This window comes from Amblyomma mixtum, chromosome 2, assembly GCF_055824585.1.
Source record: "Amblyomma mixtum isolate Tamu chromosome 2, ASM5582458v1, whole genome shotgun sequence".
Taxonomy (NCBI): domain Eukaryota; kingdom Metazoa; phylum Arthropoda; class Arachnida; order Ixodida; family Ixodidae; genus Amblyomma; species Amblyomma mixtum.
Window position 1 is genome coordinate 158,032,636 of NC_143013.1, and position 20,288 is coordinate 158,052,923.

General features: G+C 53.8%; 1 protein-coding gene across 1 annotated transcript in view; it reads right to left on the reverse strand.

The window, feature by feature from the left end:
- LOC149361390 (uncharacterized) overlaps window positions 1-20,288 on the reverse strand; it is a 92,522-nt gene that overhangs the window by 10,421 nt on the left and 61,813 nt on the right. The window contains exon 4 of the mRNA XM_089568062.1: window positions 7,072-7,265. Within this exon, the coding sequence (XP_089424188.1) occupies window positions 7,072-7,265 (194 nt within the window). The remainder of the gene's footprint in view (window positions 1-7,071; window positions 7,266-20,288) is intronic.

Here is a 20,288-nt window from a genome sequence, read left to right on the forward strand (position 1 = left end):
GCCGACAACTTAGCATTGGAGGTGGCCACTGGGAGGCCCAGTGCTCGCTTTGTAGCCTTTCTAACGATGGTGTCGATTCTTATTTCTTGTTGTTTCGTAGTGCGAAGGTAGGGAGCGGAGTAGAGGATCCTGCTGGTCACGAAGGCATGGGCGAGCCGAAGCGCGTCCCTGCCTCGCAACCCGCCGCGCTTGTTAGAAACGCGATGGATCATGCGTCCGACCTGTTCTCCCTACGCGCTTGAGTTTGGCAATAGTGGATTCCGGGCTGAGCCTGTTATGGATGAACAGACCTAGTATGCGGAGCTCCCCGACCTCTTTGATAGGGCCTCCCGTCAGAGAGATTTGCAAACTCGTGTTGTCCTTAGGATCGGATCTGATGTGCAGAAGTTCCGATTTTGCGGGAGCACATTGGAGACCACAGCCGATAGCGTAGCTATCGGTTATGGTGGCGGCCCGCTGAAGGCGGTCCTCCATTTCCCCAAGGCTCCCTTCGGTAGTCCAAATTGTTATGTCGTCCGCGTATAATGCGTGATGAATGCCTTCCACCCGGGCCAATTGGTGGGGAAGCTGCATCATGGCAATGTTGAAAAGAAGTGGCGACAAGACCGCCCCTTGGGGTGTACCCCGTGTACCCATCGTGTATGGTCGGTATTCGTCATCCTCAATCTTGAGGAAGGCCTGACGCTTCGAGAGAAAGTCTCTTACATATGTGAATGCCTTGCGCCCACAATCAATGGTACTCAAGTTAGCTAAGATGCTGCTATGACGAACGTTGTCAAAGGCCCTCTTAAGATCAAGGGCAAGGATGGCCTTGTCGTTGTGGCTCATGGCAGTGGGTCGTATTATGCAGCGGTGTAACTGGAGGAGGACGTCCTGCGCAGACATATGCGGTCGGAACCCGAACATAGTGTCTGCAAAGAGGCCCTTGGTCTCTATGTGTGGAGAGAGGCGATCCCTAACCATCGTCTCCATAAGCTTGCCCACACAAGGTTAGTGAGATGGGCCTCAGGTTGTCGGTATTCACTGGCTTGCCTGGCTTAGGGATGAAAGTGACCAAGGAGGTCTTCCATTCGGGAGGGAGTGGACGCCCGTCCCAAATCTGGTTAATGTACCCTAACAAGTGGAGGTAGGCCGAATCTGGAAGGTTGGCCAACAGATTGACTGTTATGCGATTCCGACCCGGAGCCGTACCTCGCCGCATTTTAGCTAAAGCCGCCTTAAGGTCGTGTAACTCAAAAGGGGCATCAATGTCGGGATTCGGCTTTCCCGCGTACTCGTACTCGGGCCCAACTGGGTCGTCTATACGGCAGAGATATCTGTCGCACAGGGTGTCCGCGAGTTGAGCCGTCGTACCTTGGTACCCGTGCAAAGCCCGCCGGAGCTGTCTTTGCGTCTCCCCTCTCGTTTGAGCGGGGTCGATGAGACTGCGAAAGAAGCGCCATGTTCCTCTCGAGCTCATCTGACGCGCTGCCGAATTACACTTCTCTATCCAGTTTGAATCGGTGAGCTGGGCAGCATACGCCGCAGCCTGCTCCGTGAGGTCGACAATGCGAGCCTTAAGTTTGCGATTCAGCTTTTGCTTCTTCCACCGTTTGGTAAGACTCCGACGAGCCTCCCACAAGTGCAGGAGGTGATTGTCCACTGCAGGGATCTGTTCAGTGGTCTGAAGTGTCGTGACATGTTGTCTTTGTATTGTGTCTAATTGCTTTGCCCACTCCGCATATCCGCCGGAAAAGAGCACGGGAGGTATCTCTTTTGTTCGAAACTTATGCCAATCGGTCAATTTAGTGTGGCCCCACTTTTTGCGAGCCGCCTTCGCCAGAAGAGTAACCCGGAGAAGGCAGTGATCGCTACCAAGAGTCTCTCCCAGGTTCTCCCAGGTAACATCTCTGGTGTTCGAAACAAGAGTCAGGTCAGGGCATGTGTCTCGCGTAACCGAGTTGCCCACACGTGTGGGACAACACGGATCCGTGAGGAGTGTAAGACGAAGTGTGGAGATGAGCTCCGCCAGCTTGCGTCCTCTGGCCTTCTCAAAGTGGTAGCCCCAATGTAGGCTTGAAGCATAGAAGTCCCCAACGATCACTAGAGGTTCCTTGTCAGCCGATTTGAGCGCGCGGTAGAAGATTTCATTGAAGGTCACGCGCGGCTTATGCGGGGGGCAGTAAATGTTAAGGACATGTATTGATGGGTCGCGGCGCTTGAGCGGCAGGACCTTGACCATACTATATTCCTGTTCAGTCTCCAGTTCGAGGTCTACTGGGACTGCGGTGTACGCTTTGTTCACCAGTATGCACGTTGTAGGACCGCCTTGAAACGAGCTATACCCTGTGAATTTAGCATCTGCGCCGGGTTCCTGAAGAGCTAGGAGCGCCGGTTCGGTACCGAGACTGCAGGTAGAGCTGGAGGTGTGACCGTTTCTTCCAGCTCCGTAGACCCCTGCAGTTCCACTGTATGATTTCGAATTGCTCCGAATTGTTGTTGGCTTTCCGCTGGGGTCGGCTAGCCATCGTGAACGTGATTATTTAATTTTGGGGGCCAGGTTCCACCCCCGAAGGTGATGGGGCCTCAGGCAGAGGCACCAGCACGTCCGGAGAGAGAGCGGCCGGAATGTTTTCTAGTGAGCCTGTGGCCTGGCGAAGGACCACCTTCCGCCTGCGGAGGTCTGGTCGCGGAGACCGCGAGCGGGAGCGGCTTTGACTGAGTTGAGCTGCAATTTGGTCCTGAACGACAGAGAGAGCTGTCTCAGTAACCTGTGCCGCTATAGCAGGCATGATTTTTGCCAATTCGGCCTGAAGAAGTTGCTGAATGGAGCCCCGGACCGCTTCCATGATTTTACCTGGCAGAGCATCAATTTCGCTCTCCAGGTTGTACAGGCGGCTCTCCACCATTGGCAGCCTACCAACCACTGTGGTGGCCGACTGCTGCGACACGCTTGTCAGCCCAGATGCGACCGAGGCACTCTCATCTCGGTCCTCCGGCTCGGCTAGTTCTATAGGCTCGGAAGGACCAGCTTGAGGTTCTTTACGTCCCTCTAACTTAGCCTCCAGCTCATGAATTTTCCGCGCTAAGAATTCTGTTTGGCGCCTAAGTTCAACATTTTGCCTCTGTAGGGCGGCTTCTGTTGGAGAGAGAGAGGGGGAGAGAGGCCCGGAGGCAGCCCTAGCCCAATCGCTCACCTTGTTTTGGGCGGTCGCTAGAGGCGGGAAATCCCCAGCGCTGAAGCTCGGCGACCTCGCCTGGGTCCCGGACTTCACAGCCGTCTTGACATGCCCGGACTTGCCCGGCGCAGAAGTGGACTTGCTGTCCTTGGCATTGGTGGGCGGAGCTTGCTTCTGAGTCGTCTTCCGCTTGCTTTGACTTTGTGATGGTCCTGGCTTGATCGGTTTCCGGTACTTGCCGACGCAGCCGGCAGCACCGGTGAAGTGGGCACCCGCGCACAGCAGACATCAGGGGGTGCACTCATGTTGTGCTATGCCGTCGGGTGTGGTGGCCACCTGAGAGCCGCAGAGGCCGCAGCGTCCCGACTGCGGCCGCGGGCAGATGTCAGCCCGGTGCCCCACCGTGCCGCATAGATGACAGGCGGGGATCGTCTTTTTGTACAGCCTCACGGGGATGCCCTGGTCGCTGTAGAAGATTTGGCGGGGTACCTTCTTCCCTTGAAAGGTGACCACTGCGATGGCGGTGCCGCCCAGCTTGCGCACAGATAGGATTTCTCCGTGTCTCCACTCCAGCTTCTGCTTGAGGGAGGCCGACGTTTCGCCGGGGTGAACGTTGATCACTCCCTTGCAGACCTCGCCAGAAGCCTTGGCATGCCCGCGAAACAGAAGCTGGCGGTCGCCGACCGTCAGCGTGACATCGCCGAGGAGCTTCTCAGCGGCTGGCACAGAGTTCAGCCCACACACTAGCACATTTTGGTCCCACACGGGCCACACAGAGAGTTGCACCTCTCCACAGTCCCGTATGATGCTGCGCACGGCAACTCCGGCTTCACCTGGAGCGAAGGTGGCCTTCAGATCCAGCGTCTTGCGTGGCTTGAGCACCACGATGAGTTCGTCGCGTCCAATGCGTGGCGTCTGCTGCGGCCGCCACCGGGGTTTGCATGTTGCGGCCTTCAAGGCCGCGCCACCGACACTCCCTGGCGAAGCGTTCGGGGACCGAACTGCCGCCTGGTGCTGGGCGGCGGCTCCATTTGCTTTGGGAGCGTTCGTCTTCTGCCGGCGTCTCCAGATTTTGACCATATCTGCCAAACAGTCAACTTCCGATGTTGGAAGGTCCTCGGGTTGAGCGGTCTCCATGCGTACGACTTGCATGGACACCGGATCATAGCCGGTAACCGTATTGGGAGCCGCCATCGCCGGGGAATCCCCAGCCGGGGCTGGCGAACGCCGGCGGACGCCCCGCCGCCGTTAGGCTTAGCGCCGCGGCGGTGGGCGAAATCTTCAAAATCTCAGAATTTTGTCAGAAATGGGCCCACCTTGATGAAAGTAGTGCCCACTTGTGCCGCTGATCTTCGCGGAGTCGATGGTGCCAAGATTCGTGGGGTCCGAGTTGACAGACCGCAATAAGGAGCGATCAGAAGCGGAGCCGATGTGCGCACGTCTTCTCCCTACGCGCGCCCTCAGCGTCCCCCGCCCCCCGATGGTGTATGGCCCGTGTTCCGCATCTTGTATGCGTATGTAGGCTTGACGGTTTGTAAGAAATTGTTTTATGTAGTTGAATGTTTTGTGGCCACAGTTGGTGTTACTGAGGTGGTCCTGGATTACTTCGTGTTTGACGTTGTCGAATGCGCATTTCAGATCCAAGGCCAGGACCACCTTGTCGTTGTGGGGACATTCGACAGGATCTAAGATGTCGTGGTGAAGTTGCAGAAGCATATCCTGTGCTGACTTGTGAGGGCGAAAACCGAACATGGTGTCCGCGAAAGTGTGCTGTGTTTCCAGAAAATCTGAGAGTCTATCGCGCACCATCGTCTATATCAGCTTGCCGACACAAGCCGTGAGGGAGATGGGGCGAAGGTTCTCCACATCAATAGGTTTTCCGGCCTGCGGAATAAAGGTCACGAGAGCCGATTTCCAATCGAGAGGGAGAGGAGTCTCTCCGCCCCAAATGCTATTGATGTATTTGAGGAGCGCGGCGTAGGCTGCGTCGGGAAGGTTGGCCAAGAGCTTGACCGTAACCTTGTCGCGCCCGGGTGCAGTGCCCCGCTTCATTTCGCTTAAGGCTGCCCGGAGGACGTGGTGTTGGAATGGCTTGTCCAGCTCCGTGTTCTCTTCGCCTGCATACGAGAACGCCGCCTGCCGGGGGTCCTTAGTGGTGCACAGGTATCGATCCATGAGCGTGTGCGCTAGCTGTTTTATCGTTCCTGTAAAGTTGTGCAACGCCCTATGTAATTGGCGTTGGGTTTCTGTGCGTGTTTGTATTGGATCGATGAGAGCGCTGAACAGGCGCCACGTGTTGGGGCTAGACATCTGGCGAGCAGCCGCGTTGCACCGGTCCACCCAGTTAGTGTCGGCTAGCTGAGTAGCATATTCCGCTGCCTGTTGTGTGAGTTCGAGGATGCGGTTCTTTAGGAGTCTGTTATGTTTCTGTTTCTTTCATCGCTTCGTGAGGTCTCGACGGGCCTCCCAAAGGTGGAGAAGGTGGTTATCCACGTCTGTTTGTGTTTCTGTGAGCTGTATCTGCTTTTCGTGTTGTGTGAGTGTAGAGGTGAGCGTTCTGGACCACACGTCGTATCCCGACTGGAATGGGTCTACGATAGGTAGAGAGGTGCGGAAAGTCGTCCAGTCAGAGATACGAGCTTGTTTTAGTGGGCGTTTCATGGGACGCATGTAAATGGTTGTGTTGATTATACAGTGATCACTACCTAGAGTGTCCTCTGTATTCAGCCAGTCGGCATGGCGTATGTTGCGTGTAAATGTGAGGTCCGGGCAAGTATCTCGTTGAATGGAATTGCTGACACGTGTTGGGTTGGCGGGGTCAGTGTGCAGGGTGAGTACAAGTGTGGAAAGAAGTTCCGCAAGCTTCCTCCCACGCCTGTCCTCCCGGGGGTATCCCCATAGCCTGCTCGGGGCGTTGAAATCGCCGACGATTAGGAGGGGATCCCTACCCGCCACCTGCAGAGCTTGAGTGAAAATTTCATTGAACGTGACGTTCTTAAGTTTCGGTGGACATTAAATATTTAGAATGTGTACAGGTGGGTCAGACCGCTTTAGGGGCAGCACTGAAACCATCGTGTATGGGAAAGACGGTGTTGTGGGAAGTGTAACCTCCTGCGCAGTGTATCGCTTGTGAACAAGTATACATGTCTGCGGGTTGTGTTGAAATGTAGTATAGTTTGTGAGTTTTGTACAGGCGCCGGGTTCCTGAAGGGCAACCACGGCGACGAGGAACTCAAGGTTCTCAAGAAAGAGGCGGAGATGAGTCCGCTTCTTGTGGTTCTTGAGACCCCGGCAGTTCCACTGCATTAGTGTAAGCGGCTGAGTTGTTCTTGCTCGCGACTTAGGGTTGGGGGCCATGGTCGGAGGCGGAGGGTGGGGTCACTTTGTTCAGACTGCCCAGACCGCTAGTGCCCGGTGCAGACGTGCAGGAGTCTTCCGAAAAGTCGAAGTCATCGGGAATGGCTCTATTGAATTTTGAGGGGCGGTCAGCGTCCCTGATGGGGCCTACGCGTTTAAGGACGCGCGGATTGTCTTTTATCCATTTTTGGATAATGTGCGTTACGGCTTGTGTCACCTGTGCGATGATACTATCCACCTGATGGATGATGTTATCATGGATAATTTTGGGGAGCTAAGCCAATTGTGTTTCAATTGCGGTAACCCGGGTCTCCATGGCCGCGGCGCGACTCTCCACAGGAGGAGGGATGTCCCTGTCTGTTATGTTTTCTGCCTCGTCGCTCGACGCGGGCGGAGTATGGAATTGGGATTTGAGCGAGTTAAGCTCGCTGGCTAGTTTTTCGTTTTGAGCTCGCAAGAGGGCGAGCTCGCGCTTGAGTTCCTGCGTCTCGGCGGTGCTGGTGGCGGAGGAGGGAGGAGGGGAAGGAGAGGAGCCGACCCTCGCCCAGCTGCCTACCTTGGGTTGGTTGCAGGCAGCGCCGCCAGATGAAGCGCTGAGAGCTGGGAACTCCGCTGCTCCGGGTGGTGGCGTTAGCGTTGCTGTCTTGCCAGGGGGAGGCATCACGCCACTCCGTGGCGTCTTCTGGTTGTTTTGCTGCCGCCCTCCCCGTGTAGCGCCGGCATTGGCTCCCTTGGATGGCGTCCTGGGCCCTGCATGCAGCAACTTAATGAATTTGGCGGTGCATTCGCGGGAGCTGGTGAGGTGCGGGCCCCCGCAGATTAAGCACATAGGATTGCAGACGTGGCAGCGACAAGAAGGGAGAAAGCGACAACATGCACAAGAGACGCCAGAACAGCGTGAAGAACTTTTTGCGAAGCGTCGTGCTAAGGATGTAGGTTGGCGACAACGTTCTACCTCGCAGAGTGGTTCACGTGAACGCTATCAGGCGAAATGCTATCAGGCGAATTGCAACGCGCCGAAGAATGGCAAGAAGAACGCGCGCACCATAGCAATTCACCGAAAGACGCAGGTTCCAATTCCGGCCGGGGTGGTCGAATTTCGATAAAAGAGAAATACTACCGGCCCGTCTGCTGGGCGATGTCAGTACACGTTAAAGAACCTCAGGCCGTCAAAATTTCCGGAGCGCTCCACTACGGCGGCACTGATAGCCTGAGTTGCTCAGAGATATTAAACCCCCCAAAACCAAACACTTTCAGGCCTTCCGTCACTCCCGCCATCCGTCCTTCCCTTACGGCGCGGTTAAGGTGTACAGCGTGGTCCAGGTGTCCACCGAGATACGCGAGACAGATACTGCCCATTTCCTTTCCTCGAAAACCAATTTCTTTTTGGGCCAACCAGTGTTGACATCGCTGGGACTTCGTTTCCAGCTGCTACATGTGTTGGTGAAGCCAGCTGCCGCGCATACTCGCCGCGGTGGGTCAAAGCACCCGTCTACTGAGCCGTATGAATGGGTGAATCGAAAACTTAATATACAAGCGAGTTTGGACCGTCCAAGGTCTCAGGGCCATCGCACAGCCCTCACATTACGCGCATGTCTCCAGGCCACGTAGGGCCATGGCACGGGCACCGCGGTTCACAAAGTAAAGTTGCGTGTACGGGTCCTGCGACGCGAGGAGGGCCTCCCATGTTCCGATGGCGGGCTGTCCCTGCGGGGGAGGATGGGCAGGGCAGCCGAAGAGGATGTCGTCCAGAATGGCGCGCGCTTCTCCGCAGAGAGTGTTCACGGGGGGAAACGGGGCGGAAGTAGGATAGAAGATGAGGGGTAGGAAGAGTCCTGGGGCGCGATTACGAGTCGCTCAAAATCGTCTCAATCGGAAAGTGTCTCAAAAAGTGTCTTATTTGCTCCGTTCCTATTGATCGGTCGTGACCAGCGGCAATATTGTTTTTTTTTGTCACCGGCTGACGCCATAAACGTGCAGAAGTGTTGAAGTTGCATACCTAAATATACGAGCCGATTGAGACGATTTTTCGGGATTGGAACGAGTGGTCTCAAACCGCCTGAGACCGAAAATGGTGGTTGTTTACATGGCCGGTGGCCGCGCGAGCAGCGGTGTAAGAGGGTGCATCAACACTGTTTTGACGTGCCGGACGAGTTGTTCCGACGTTTTGACATAGGCCGGAGCATAATGCATATGCGACGAACTCGCCGTTGAACTTGGAGGTGTGCGGGTGAGTGCGCGGTCAGTGGAACGGCAAGTGCCTGTGCGCGCCTTCGTCGCCGGTGGGTTTCAAGACAGCGTAGTAAATGAAGTAAACGTCGGCGTAGCCCAACCGACTGTGAGCAAGTGTCTGCGGTGGGTTGCGGTGGGTTGCGGAGACCACTGTTAAAGTTAAGTCGCAGAAGGTGCGCGCTTTCCGGCGAGACCCCCAAGACAAGGCGGCGGCGAAGGAGGACTTCCTTCGCATAAACTTTCGCCACCGCAATATCCCCGGCGGCGTCATCCGAGCATCATCCGAACGGAACGGCAACAACACCAACACGAATATGAAGTGCTTAACCCGAAGCGGGCGGCATGAGTTGGTTACAAAGCGGAAGAGTGATTGTTGCCCCAGTGACCGGGCGTGCCCTCTTTTAATTCCCGCAGTGAGATTGCAAGCTCCCAGCAGCTGCACCGGTCTGGTTCCGTATGTCGGGAGTTGCTGCAGTGTGATTATTCATGGTCGCTTGGTTTTTTTGAACAAAAATAAATATAATCACGCATCGCCCTTGGAGCCCATTTGCCATCGGCAAGGTGAGTTCACACTGGCGAGTCGCGGAGGTGGCGCGACAGGCTTAAATCGATTTATTACGCCCCCTCCCCGCTTTACATGTGCTTCGCAAACCGTAACTAATTGACCGAAATCGGTTGCCTAGAATACTAGCGCGACGTTTGCAGCTCGCCAGTGTGAACTTGCCTTAAAGCTGCCTTCGCTTTTTTTCGAGCCAAGAGCTCCTTGCAAATTGATCTCGGCAGACCCGTAGCAATCACTGCGTTTAAATAGATTTTTCCGCGCACTTAAGATGTCCGCAAAGTACCTTGATTCTATGTAGTGTGTCAAAAAAAGGACAGCCGTCAATAAGCTGATTTTTTTTCTGGCTGTCATGTTTACGATGGCTGAGTATGTGCGTGTAGGGATAAGGCTGAATCCATGGCTGAATCCTTTGAATCAGGCAGCAGTTCACGCCACCTAGCCGACGCTACCTACGCTTTTCCAGTGTCAGCGCACCCTCGCGGCAGCAAAAGTGACTGAAGAGCAAACTTAATTGCAAAACTGAGAACCCTTCCTGTTTTGCTTGATGTTGTGAGGTTTGAAGGAGTTTGTTAGGAAAATAAAACATTGTTCATTTTATTAATGGCGTGTTTACAGCAAGATGTTAGCATACGGCCCCTATTGCGCAACTAAATGCTTCCTGGGTGGAACCCTACTATTAGCCACCACAACCTCGCTGCTAATTGGTTGATTCCGCGGTCAACGTCTCGCGGTATCGTCATTTTGACGTCAGAGCGTCAAAAGTGAGACAAAAACTCGTAATACCGTCCCTGGTCTGGAGTTGCCTCCAGAGCATTTATTAAACGTGTCCGCCCACTCGGGCCCCCTATCGGCCATCATGAGCCGAAGTAATCGGGATGGATACCGACCGTGGCGCCAGCGTTTCGATGGAGGTGAATCAGAAAAGACGGCCGCGTTTCGATTAAGGCGGACGCAAGGCGCCCGTGTTCTTTGCGTCGTAAGTGCATGGTAAAGATCCCCAGGTGGTCGTAATTATTCCGGAGACCTCCACTACCGCATTTCCTTCTCTTATATTTCACTCCCTTTCTCCCTTTCCTTACAGCGCTTTTCAGGTGTCCACCGACATATGTGAGGCATATACTGCGCAACTGTCTTTCCCCAAAAAACCAATGCTCACATCGGGGGGGGGGGGCTGGGAACTGGGATACCAAAGCGAGCGGACGCGTTTCACATTGGGACCGCGAATTCTGGCCTTTAAGGCGGAGGTGGATAGAAAAGTCTGACAAAATCTCATGATTCCGCCCCCCCCCCCCTCCCTCGCCCCCTGCCAGAGTAAAACGAACACACTGAGGCAAAAACGAGCCGAAATTAGTAGACGCGGCAAAATTTCGGAACATGAGGTTTCCTATGTAGATGCGGTGGGAGGTGGTGGCGGTTTTATGGTGGCAACGGCCGTCAGCGGCCGGGGCAATCCCGTGACAGCTACCACTTTACGCAGGCAGAGCACAGAATTGCCGAGGAAAGTGCGATCGCGTTAGCTTGCTGTGGAACGGAAGCGAAGTGTGTCATCAGTGCGAGCAAAACTGCCATACGAAATTTTCGCAAGGGAATGATCTCGCCCTTAGCGGCCAGAGTCCTAGGCTAGAGAACGCTACATGGGAGAATTAAAATAATTTGGACTCTGGCGCTTGTAGGCGTCCTCAGCAACGAGATGGTCCACGAACTGGCTCGAGATCTTTACTGCCGAGGCGCTGCTGGCCCCTCGATACCAGAGGGAGCGGAGAGTGCATGCTAAAATATGGGGAGATCACGCAGCATTATATATCGGAGCGTAGACTGCTACCCCGCCAGACATAAAATTAGACAGCAGACAAGCAGGGGCGTGCAGGCACTGCAAACACTATCCGCACCCGGTTATGGCGAACCACATGTTCCCCGAGGCCAGGAGCGATAAATGCAACCTTTGTGGAGCGAGGGAGACCCTGGACCACATAATATGGGAAAGCCCGTATTCACCCGGGGGTATGTAAAATATGGACAGTACAGACACCTGGGAGACCCTGCTGCGTAGCTGGGTCCCTGAGCTCCAGCTCGTGCTCGTCCAACTCCAAGACGCTCTTGAGACCCAAGGCCTTGCAGTCTGCATCTAAGGCGGCGGCACCGGCCCCCTGACCTGCGTGTTGGGGGATGGGTAGATCGTCTTATTCGTGGACATTAAAGTTTATTCCATCCATCCATCTCGCTTCGGCAGACACGGCTTTGCGCCGCGCGTTTTCTATCATTCCTTCTCTCTACAGTTCTCAAATGGCAGGGATTGTCACTCAGCTCGGGTGTGACTTCATTCTCTAAAAATGCGGCACCATCCTCTCCCGTCATCTCGGGCGCGAGCGGCCGGGTTCGATTCCCACCTCGACCAAAATTTTGATATCCTTTTCTAATGTCTCATGACGTCGTATGAGCAATAACATCAAGGGACGAATTTCCGGGTACACATTTAGCGAGTCATTCGGCAAGAGCATAGCCATCTAATGTTTCCACACTAATACGAAAACGCGACTAAGGTACCCACTGTAAGAGAGTCCCAGCGATGTGCCTTTTCATTGCTTCAGTTATGTGGCTTTCCTTCGCTTTCGAATGATTAAATGAATGAATGAATGAATTCATTGATTCATTCATTGCATTGCTTCAGTTATGCGCCTTTCCCCTGCTTTCGAAGCTCCCGCTCTTCCATTTTGAGGTTTGTGCGACTGTGTCCTGTCCCAGGGGCCAGATATGCACCTTTTCTCTTACTTTATTTGTTAGCAGCGTGGCATGGGCTTTTGTGATGATCACTTTTTCTTCTTCTTGAGGTTCTTCATGATTATGAGTTCGAAAAGGGGAACACGGCGCGTTCAAGTGTCTCCTCTGAGAGGGAATCACCGCCGTTGCGCCGTGTTTAGTAGTGTGGTAGGATGAAGGTCACATAAAGGTAAAACTTCGCGACAGTGAAGCTGGCTTTACCTAGCGTATTGTGCTCGCTTCAAAATTGGATGATGCTTAAGCTCCGTTTTTAAAAGTGGGACGCGACAGCGTGTTGCAGGGTTGCCAAGGAGTCCACGCATGGCTCGTTCGGCGCGACGCCTTGGCCGAAGGAAAGGAAACGACGCCTGTCTCTTATATCTCGATGGACACCCGAACTGCACCTAAGGGAAGGAAAATGAAATGAAGATTGGTTTTAATGAAATGAAACGACGCCTGTCTGCCATATCTCGATATATCTGTCTGCCAGTCCTAGCCGGGGCTGCATCGCCAAACGCCCCTTTATACAACCGCCGCGCCGCCTATCCGCTCTATTGCGCATGCGCAGCTGGCGGAGCGCCGGCATCGACACGGCCGCCGCAGCCACGCTAACCGCGCTAAACGCTGTGCGAGGCGAGCGGTGTGTGGAGACATCACGCACATGTGCAGCTGGTGGAGCGCCGGCACCCACACGGCCGCTGCAGCCACACTAAACGCACGAAGAGCCAGGCAAGGCCAAGTCCCATCACAGCTGCGGCGGTTGCCATGAGAACGGCTATGCTCTCCGGCACCGACACGGCCGAGGCGCAGCCACGACGACGGCTTGAAACCTGCCGTAGTGATGTATTCCTACAAAAATGTTTTTGTCCTCTAGTTTCCTGACAACCAAACTTTTTCTCGCCTGGGAGCTGGTTGTTAACACCAAAACTATGACGTGAGGGAAGAGATCAAGTACGTGAAAGAGCTGGGTAGTTCTTGCCTTCGGCCAAATTCGCACGCAGCCTTAGCGTTGCTGCGGCGACAGAGGCGTGAGAAAGACGACATCGCGCTAGTGGTACCAGACGCGCTTTTCCTCTCAGTGTTAGTGCGTCAGTAGTACTACTGTAGGTTTCGCCTCGACGCGTAGACCCGGTCGGTAGGGATGGATGAGCTTGAACAGCGTTGCTTCTACCGTGCTGCGCCAGATGGCAGCACCAGCTGAGCGCCACGCGGCAGCGGCGCCAGGCAGTTTGCTCCGTCTACGACAGATGGCGCCACTATGAGGCTCGCCGCTTCTGGCCTTGGCGCGCAGTGGCGCGCAGTGCATCGATGGTACTCTAATGATATCGGTTAAGCAATTAGCCTGATTTCTAGTCAGACCGCATAAATAACACCGAGTAAGAAAGTGGCCGAGTTGGGGAATCGAAGCAGGGTATCCGGAGTGGGAGACGAGAGCGCTAGCTATTGCGCCATGCCAGCTCGATGGGTTTGAATGATCAAAGGCGCGTTTAGTGAGTGCGGTGTCTTCATTCACTCCCATCTTCCGCCCTTCCTGTGGTTGTGGTGGTGAAAAACATTTATCGTCTAATAATTTTTTCACAGAAAGGGGATTGGGGTAGGACACTATTGGCCCTTTGCCTCACAATACTAGGTGGAACCCCTATTCTGGGGCCTATTGGCATGCAATGCCGCCCGCGTCCGTCGAACCAAGGCCTTTTGGGTCTTTAGGTGGCGACAGCCGAGCAGGGCCGCCTGCCAGTCCCCTCTGGTGCGGTTGGAGTTGAGGGGGGTAGATGGGTTTGTTTGACACGCCCAAACCATGTGCAAGGTGTCAGCCAACCTCCCCACAGAACTGGCACGCGCCATCAAAGGATTACTGAAATGTTTAAGCACCACCGGGCATAGTACAGTGTTGAGAGAAAATTTGGAGGAGGCGTTGTTCCGGTCGATCCAGACCCTTAGAAGGGGCCGGGTAGCGCCGATGCTCCTCGTAGTAATCGCGGATGTGTTTGAATGTAAGGGCCAGATAGTCTGATTGGAAGTAGCCTTCCAAGAACAGGGAGATAGCCCGGGGAGAGAGTGCGCGGGCGGCCTGATCGGCCTGTTCATTTCCATGGAGTTCCCTGTTGTCCGGGGCCCTCAATCAGGTTGCGTGCAGTTGGATCTTCGCATAGGCAGGTATTTGCAATATGCGCCAGGCAAGCGGGGGAGCCCAGCCCAGCTCATTGTTCCGGCAGGCCCCTTGCGAGTCGGTGAGGACTAGGGGTGTGCGAATATTCGATAATTTCTAATATTCGATCGAATAGCACGGTATTCGATATTCGCTTCGAACCGAATTCTCGGTATTCGAAATTTCGAAGTATTCGTCTCGCGCGAATAGTGTTACTGGGACGCTTGCCCGCTTGCTTTATATGGTTTCGGTTCCGAGTATTGCCGCATAGATGGCCTTTTTTTTATCGCACTTTCAACGCTCGGGGATCAGTAAAATACGCAAATCACGATCACGCCGGGGTGCGAACCCAGCGACACGCGAAAGAAAGGTGAGGGCGACGCGCTCTTGCGACAGATCGTGTGTTCTGGCCGTCTTCGAACCTCCGCACTAAAGTTGCCATAAGTCGCGTCCCTGCCACCATGTCGAGACAGATGCAATGAAAGAAGAACACAGCCGACAGTCGTCTAAGCTTCAAAACAAGAAACCTCCGTTTATTGTCAGCGAACCCTTTATTCTATGGCTGGCGGTGACGTTATCGATGAGCTCGCACACCTCAAGTACTCGAACGCGGGCATCGCCTTACCGCTTTTAACCCCCCCCCCCCCCCCACCCCCCGGCCCCCTATTTTTTTTCAATAGAGCTGCGGTAAAGATTATCTGATAGGACAGATGCGACGATAAACACGCAGCCCTACCGCGCTATCGCTTCACCCTATCAGGTGACGAATCATGCGTACCGAACATGGGCGACCGTTCCCTCGGCAGCATTGAAGCAAGCCATCGTATTACCGGCGGAGGCGAGGAAAATACAGCGGCAGCGCGGGGACCCGATGTCGCCGAAGTGTATACTTACTTCAATGGAAAGGGCGTATTTAGCATGTGATAACGCCAAGCTTTTTTTGCACCCTTGGAGGATTACTGTCGTTAACGCTCGGCATCGGGGAGGTTGCTGACGCATACGTGACTGCCGAACTTTAGTAGGTCGGAATGATCGCATCCGTCTATGACTGGCGTCTTTTCTTGCTATTGTGACTGCTTGCGGATTGGTGGGAACGGAACGCCGTCGTAATCAGGGCATTGAGCCGTCTTCGGGCGGTGTGCCGCCCTCCGTCGCCGCAAATCGGGCACTCCGGTACGTTGGAGGCTCAGATCATTCTTGGAAGCGCGATGCTAAGTGCTGCTCGGAGGTACTACTGGGGACAATTTTGCCAGGAGGCGCGAGCGGTGCGAATGAAGTTTCGCTTGCTGCGGTAGAGTTTTAAGAGTTTTAGAGTTTTAAGAGTTTTAGAGTTTTAAGAGTTTTTTTAGAGTTTTAATGTAACCGGAACGATGTTCAGATCCTTCAGTTTGATAAGCGAAGCAACGCTCCGGCATACATCAGCCACGAGCTGCTAGTGAAATGCAAAAAAAAATGCATCGTGCGACACGCCTTGTCAGAGTGACGGCATAGGCCGGGAAGAGCGCCAGTTTGCCGCCCTAAACGAAAGAGAGACAGAGCAGAGCCGACATTTCCATACGAGCACCCCTCGGATAGCGAAATAGACGCGCCAATCTCCGGCCGCAAGGTGATGGCGATACATTTGAACCGCGCGCGGAGCGTCCTGAACGCTATGTCCCCGACAGTACGGCCAACCTATCGGCGTTGTGGGAGCTTTGCATACGCGATGGTGCGATGCTGCCAGTGCTCCTAGGAGGTCCGGTCAGCCTATGTTCGATTTTAACATCTTTGGCTGCAGCAGTCCCATCGGCGTAACCGAAAAGAAGGCGCAATCCAAGCCAAGAAGTGAGGATCCTAAACTATAGAAACGCAAGCAACGCAAGTGGCAAGTCGGTGCACCGAACGTGATTGCCGAGCTCAGTGTTAGACATTCGACCCGTTCGACCACTGGTCACCGGTAGTGCAGAATATCCTTTTTTTTTCATTATTGTTCTCAGTGCTCTTGCTGCAGTGTAGTGCAGTTACTCCTATGGTTTCAGTTACTGGTTGTACTACTGGCACCGTTCTGTTATACTGTTATTTTCTGTATTTTATCTCTAATTTCTGATTAGAAACCAGGCGGTATTTTTATGTGTTTTAACTTTTTAATACAAAAGCGGTAAAAATTGTTCTTAACTCACTTTAGGTGCTCTCTTAAAATTTTGAAGCATGGTTTTAAATAAAGCCTCAGTGCAGTTTGTAATGGCCTCGTGTGTTAGGAAAATAAATGGTTTTGGAAAGGCCTACTGTCATTCAGCCTTTTTTTAGTGCCAGAAGTACTATTCGAACTATTCGCTTCGAAATTATTCGAAGAAAATTGCTATTCGCTTCGAATTCGCTTCGAATCAAAAAAAACCACTATTCGCGCACCCCTAGTGACGACGTGTTTCGACTTGGGATTAGTGAGAGCCAGAGCAATGGCAATCTCCTCCGCGTGTGTTGCGCTGTAGGCTGTGAAAGTGAGCCCGGTAACTGCGTTTGTGTTGTGCACGACTGCGGCCTTGTACCACTCCCCGTGGAGTGGGCCGGCAACGTCCACGTAATACACGTGTTGTGTGTTACCATACTATCGAGCCAACGCTTCGCCGCGTGCCTGGTGACGACCGATATGGCCTTCTCTGGACATGTTGCGGGGATAGGGTCCGACCGTGAGGGCGCGTCTCCAGGGTTCTGGCACTCTGTCCCTTTCCTCATTGTGGTAGTCGTCTTTGATGTGTAGTCGGTCCAAGAGGCGGTGACCAGACGTGGTCTGTGCAAGACGCGTGTATTAGTTGACTAAGTGGGCTTCTCGATGTTCCCGGAATGTGTTCACCCCACCCAAGGCCAGTAGTCTCTGGTTAGATGTAGCGACCGGGAGATCGAGAGCCCGCTTGATGACCTTCCTGTGGATGACCTCCAGTTGGTCATCATCGTGTTCGCGCAGGTGCAAGTAGGGGGTTGAGGCGAGGATCATACTCGTTACGAAAGCATTCGAAAGCCGTAGTAAATCCTTGCTTCGTAATCCACCCCGCTTGTTGGAGACCCGGCGGACCATGCGGCTTACCGGGCCTCCCACCGTGCGAAGTTTCGCTAGGGTGGTGTCGACCTTGCGGTGGTGGTGTATGAAGAGGCCGAGGACACGGATCTCCTTGGCCTCCCGGATCGGTCCCGAGGGGAGACTGATGCGAAGCGGAGTTGTGTCTCGAGGGGAGGGACGTAAGTGCACAAATTCTGATTCAGCTGGGGCGCACTTGAGTCCGCAGTAGGCCGCGTAGTCGTCGACTAGGGTAGTCGCTGCTTGCAGGCAGGATTCCATGTGGCCCAGGTTACCTTGCGTGGCCCAGATTGTAATGTCATCCGCATAAAGAGCGTGATGTATCCCGCGCAAAGAGGACAAGTTGGAGGGAACACGAAGCATTGCCGAATTGAAGAGCAGGGGAGACAGGACCGCGCCTTGAGGTGTTCCCCTCGAGCTGATGGTGTATGGCCCGTGTTCCACATCTTGTACGCGGTATAGTCTTGACAGTCTGTAAGAAATTGTCTTATGTAATGGAATGTTTTGTGGCCACAATTGGTGTTACTGAGGGGGTCCAGGGTTACTTCGTGTTGGACGTTGTGGAATGCGCGTTTAGGATCCAAGGCAAGGACCACCTTGTCTTTGTGGGGGGACATTCGACAGGATCTAAGATGTCGTGGTGGAGCTGCAGAAGTATATTCTTTGCTGATTTGTGAGGGCGAAAACCGAATATGGTGTCCGCGAAAATGCGCTGTGTTTCGAGATAATCGGAGAGTCTGTCGTGCACCATCCTCTCCATCAGCTTGCCGACACAAGACGTGAGGGAGATGGGGCGAAGGTTCTCCACATCAATAGGTTTGCCGGCCTTCGGCATGTAGGTCACGAGAGCCAATTTCCAATGAAGAGGGAGGGAAGTTTCTCCGTCCCAAATGCTATCGATGTAGTCGAGGAGCGCTGCGTAGGCTGCGTCGGGACGGTTGGCCAAGAGCTTGACCGCAACTTTATCTGGCCCAGGTACACTATCCCGCTTCATCATGCTTAAGGCAGCCCAGAGGTAGTGGAGATGGAACGGGATGTCCAGCACCCTGTGATCTTCGCCTGCATACGAGTATTCTGCCGGCCGGGGGGCCTTAGTGGTGCACAGGTATCCACCCCTGAGCGTTTGCGCTAGCTGTGTTGTAGTTCCTGTAAAGTTGGGCAAGACCCTATGGAACTGGCGTTGGGTTTCCGTGCGTGTTTGTATTGGATCGATGAGAGCGCGGAACAGGCGCCACGTGTTACGGCCAGACATCTGGCGCGCAGCCGCGTTGCACTGGTCCACCCAGTTAGTGTCGGCTAGCTGAGTAGCATATTCCGCTGGCTGTTGTGGAAGTTCGAGGATGCGTTTCCTTAGGCGCTGTTATGTTTCTGTTTCTTCCACCGTTTGGTAAGGCTGCGGCGGGTCTCCCAAAGGTGGAGCAAGTGGTTTTCCACGTCCGTTTGTGTTTCTGTGAGCTGTATCTGCTTTTCGTGTCCTGTTAGTGGAGACGTGAGCGATTTGGACCAGGCATCGTACCCCGACTGGAAGGGGTCTACGATAGGTAGAGAGGAGAGGAAAGCCGTCCAGTCCGGGACACGAGCTTGTGCTAGTGGGTGTTTCAGGGGACGCATGTAAATGGTTGTGCTGATTATACTGTGATCACTACCCTGAGTGTCCTCTGTATTCAGCCAGTCGGCATGGCGTATGTTGCGCGTAAATGTGAGGTCCGGGCAAGTATCTGGTTGAATCGAATTGCCGACACGTGTTGGGTTAGCGGGGTCAGTGTGTAGGGTGAGTTAAAGTGTGCAAAAAAGTTCCGCATGCTTCCGCCCACGCCTGTCCTCTGGGGGGTACCCCAATAGCCTACTCGGGCCGTTGAAGACGCCGACGATCAGGAGGGGATCCCTTCCCGCCATTCCCGCCACCTGCATAGCTTGGGTGAAATTCATTGAACGCGACGTTCTTGAGTTTCGGTGGGCAGTATATGTTTAGATTGTGTATAGGTGGGTCAGACCGTTTGAGGGGCAGCATTGACACCATCGTGTATGTGAAAGGCGGTGTCACCTGCATAGCTTGGGTGAAAATTTCATTGAACGTGACGTTCTTAAGTCTCGGTGGGCAGTAAATGTTATAGGTGGTACATATTGAATGCCAACAGCGCAAACGACGCAGACAAAGTAGAAGAAGACACAGGACACAGGGGCGTTGCATCAATACACGTTTGAAAGAGCATGCAAATAATCTGGAAGCTAACAAATCTAATAATCTAGTTGACCATGTTCGAGACTGCCAATCTTGTTTTCCTTCATTGCCTTACTGTGATATCCTCTACGAACACCCGTCCCGATTAACACGTGAGATTATAGAAGCATATCACATGAGGAAAAAAACAAGGTTATGCGTCAGTAAGCCATCTATTTCATTATATGAGAGTGAGGTTGCATATCTTGAAGCCACGTAGAAACATGGGTTGTGTTCACTAGCTGATAAGTTGGCCACTTTTTCTATAAAATGTACTACTTTCCTTGAATAAAATTTCATTTGTGAGTCAGCGCTTGTCCTGTGTCTTCTTCTACTTTGTCTGCGTCGTTTGCGCTGTTGGCATTCAATATGTACCACCAACTCGCCCGTATGGCTATAGTTATAGGTGGGTCAGACCGCTTTAGGAGCAGCACTGACGCCATCGTCTATGGGAAAGGCGGTGTTTTGGTAAGCGTGACCTCCTGCGCAGTATATCGCTTGTGAAAGCGTGTACATGTCTGCGGGTTGTGTTGAAATGTAGTGTAGTTTGTGAGTTTGGCACCGGCGCCGGGTTCATGAAGGGCAACCATGGCGACGAGGAACTCAAGGGTCTCAAGATAGAGGCGGAGATCAGCCCGCTTCTTGCGGTTCTTGAGACTTCGGCAGTTCCACTGCGTTAGTGTAAGCGACTGAGTTGTTCTTGCTCGCGACATAGGGTTGGGGGCAATGGTCGGAGGCGGAGGGTGGGGCGCGCTGACGTGCAGGAGTCTTCCGAAGAGTCAAGCTCATCGGGAACCGCT